Source organism: Ziziphus jujuba, chromosome 1 (genome assembly GCF_031755915.1).
Source record: "Ziziphus jujuba cultivar Dongzao chromosome 1, ASM3175591v1".
NCBI classification, from domain to species: Eukaryota; Viridiplantae; Streptophyta; class Magnoliopsida; order Rosales; family Rhamnaceae; genus Ziziphus; species Ziziphus jujuba.
In genome coordinates this window covers 43,796,334-43,799,529 of record NC_083379.1, presented here as the reverse complement: position 1 = coordinate 43,799,529, position 3,196 = coordinate 43,796,334, and the positions used below count along the sequence as shown (strand labels likewise).

Sequence of the window (3,196 nt, the reverse complement as noted above, 5' to 3'; positions counted from 1 at the left end):
CCACGGCCGACAGTGCATCCGGTGGCCACTTGTCATGATTTTTGATGGAAAGGTAGATCAAGGAATGGGTGACTCAACGGGACCAGTGGTGAGGCAAACAGAGGTTGGAATGGAGAGAAATCTGGGTTTGAAGTAATTGGCATGGCTGCCGGAAAAAAGTCTCGATCCGGGTGCGGCGGCGGTAGATTGGCCATGATTTTTGGCTGGCCGGCCAATTTTCAGGTGGGTTTCAAGCTAGGGTGGTGCGTGTACTTTTCTGGTGGCTAGAAATGGGGCAACGGCAGTTGGCCGGTTGGGTTTCTCTCTCTAGCTTTCTCCCTCTCTCTCTCTCTCTCTCTCCTCCTTCTCCTTCTCTCTCCTCCCTCCCCTTCTTAGCCAGTCAAAATGCATGTGGGTGCCACTGTGCACTCACGGGTGGGTCCTTTTTTTTTTGACACGTGGCACCACTGTTCACACAAGTCAAAATATATTAAAATATTATGGTATTCGAAAAACTTTGCATGTCCATAACTTTCAAACCACATGTCCAAATCAGACGTACCGCTAGTCTATGAACTCGTATCGACAAGTACTTCACAACCATGCATGAGTCAAAACTCAACTTTGCATAAACAAAAAGTCAACTTCGGCACCCCTTGGACAGTTTGAACCTCAACTTGTTTTGCTCATAACCTTCAATCTATAGCTCCGTTTTCAATGTGCTACTAGTCTATGAACTCGTGACAATGTGTACTTTTTAATGGTACCTCAGTCAATGTGAAATTTCATCGGAGCAAAAATTCAACATTTGATCCTTCTCGGTCAATGACGGTCAAACCCAGTCAACCTTTGTCAAATTTGAGAAATTTTCGGTGTACTTCGAGACGGGGTGTTACAGTAGGAAACTTGAAATTTGGCTCTTTAGAGGTTTCATCCATTTTCTTTGCATCATCGTAGCTCCACTCTTCATCTTCCATAAAGTGCACATCACTGCTTATAATAATTTTTCTAGTTTGTGGATAAAAAACTTTATAAGCTTTTGCAACCAAGCTGTAGCTAATAATGATGCCTAGAAGTGCTCTTTTATCTAGTTTATCTCGTTTGATCTATGGAACATGAGTGAAGCACAAACATCCAAATATTTTAAGGAAATTCAGAGATGGTTTATGCACATACCAAGCTTAAAAAAGTGTTTGATCCTTCACTGCTCTTATGGGAAGCCTGTTTTGCAAAAACACAGCAGTATTTGCTGCTTAAGCCCATAATTGTTTTGGCAAGTTCTTCTCATGTAGCATACATCGTGTCATCTCCAATATGAATCTATTCCGTCTCTCACTTACTCCATTTTGTTGTGGAGTGTATGGAGTGGTTAATTGATGTTGGATGCCTACCTCCTCACAAAAACAATTGAATGGTTCAGATGTGTACTCCTTGCCATTGTCAGATCTAAGAGTTTGAATTTTACAGCCACTCTCATTCTCAACTCTAGCTTTAAAGTTCCAGAATACTTAAGCCACCTCTGACTTGTGCTTAAAAAAGGAGATCCAACACATAAGGGTGAAATCATCAATGAATGCAACATAATAAAGACTACCTTTCAAAGAAGGCGTTCTTTGTGGGCGTACAATGTTAGTATGAATTAATTTGAGCTTCTTTGATGCTATCCATGTTGCCTTGGGAAATAGTTTCCCACTTTGCTTCCCAAACCGACATGCTTTGTAGTTAGGAATATGATCATCAAATTGTGGATGACACTTTGCATTAGGCCTTCTTCAGCATCTAAATTGAGGATGACCCTTCTTTCTGCAGTGTTTGCAAGGTGGATAGGATTTCTTCTGATTTTCATTCTTTCCTTTTGCACTTGCTGATGCTGTAGTTGCCCCATTTCCTTCAAAATCCTTCTTTTTTTGAATTTTGGCCATGTTTTGATGCTTGGCTGCCAAAGCTCCTTTGGTTGTTGTGTTCTCCCTCATCAGTCTTCTTTGTTCTTGTGCCTGCAATACATTTCGCAATTCTGCTAAGGAAATTTTTGACAAATCCTTCGTATTCTCCAAGGACGTAATGGTGGCTTCGTATCTTTTAGGTACTTTAACAAGAATTTTTTCTACAATTCTTGGGTCAGTAAATTCAGATCCAAGAAGCCTCACTTTGTTTGCGATACTAAGAAGCTTGTCGGAGTAATTTTTAATCGTATCAGAGTCCTTCATTCTTTGAAGTTCAAATTCTCTGATCAAGTTCAGGACTTGCATCCCTTTAATTCTTTCATCTCCTTCATATTCATTCTTGAGATAATCTCATATCTCTTTTGCTGACTTCAAAGACATGATACGAGAGAAGATGGTGGATGAAACAGCAGCAAACAAGCAAGCCTTTTCCTTTGATTTTTTTAATCTCATTTCTTTCTGCATTTTTATCTGTGCCATGGTGTGATTGGCTGGAAGTGCTAGAACTTCATAGTCTTCTTCCACTGCTTCCCAAAGGTCCATAGCTTCCAAGTATGACTCCATACGTACTACCCAAATTTGGTAGTTGTCTCCGTCGAATATTGCTGGAGCAATTGCAGAGAGATTGGCTTTAGCTTCCATGATGTGTCAAATTTACACACAGATCCCTTAAGAAGAAAGCTCTGATACCAAATGTAGTAAATTTAAACCAGAAAAGAAGAACAATAAAATGCTATATCAAAGGCAAAATAGAAAATAAAGAGCAACGTATATTGAAGCAAAGTCAACTGATCCTTTTTTATAATAGAAACATTACAATTTAAAGCCCAATTAATAACAGCCCACTAACATCATGATCCTAAGATTATGTCATGACCACAGACATGAGTAACAAAAAAATAAAATAAAATAAAATAATTAACAGTAGAAAACCAGGAACAACTTTGAAACATTCAACTAAGCAACTTTTATGACTCCACATCAGCAATCCTAAACACATCTTCTAACAGATCCAAAGTTAGAGCGAGAGTTTGATATTAATTCAGCGTGGAAAGCTGTTGAAATAACGATGGCTTGTTTATCTTTAACCTCCACAAAAAGACCAAACATGAATAGGGTAGTGATTGAACTAAAAGATTGTTTAGCAATAGAATTAGCTCGAAAGAACATCCCTCTGATTGATTCCACAGCCAATTCTAGTGTAAATTTGCCTATCGAATTGATCTAGCCCTTAGAAAGATAGGAGTTTATCTCGAACATCAATCTGCATTTTC

General features: G+C 39.0%; 1 protein-coding gene across 1 annotated transcript; it reads right to left on the bottom strand.

Annotated features, from left to right (window-relative positions):
• Window positions 1-1,751: 1,751 nt before the first annotated feature.
• LOC132800532 (uncharacterized) lies at window positions 1,752-2,228 on the bottom strand. The gene has a single exon (XM_060814463.1). The coding sequence runs from the start codon at window positions 2,226-2,228 to the stop codon at window positions 1,752-1,754; it is 477 nt and encodes a 158-aa protein (XP_060670446.1).
• Between the last annotated feature and the right edge of the window lie 968 nt (window positions 2,229-3,196).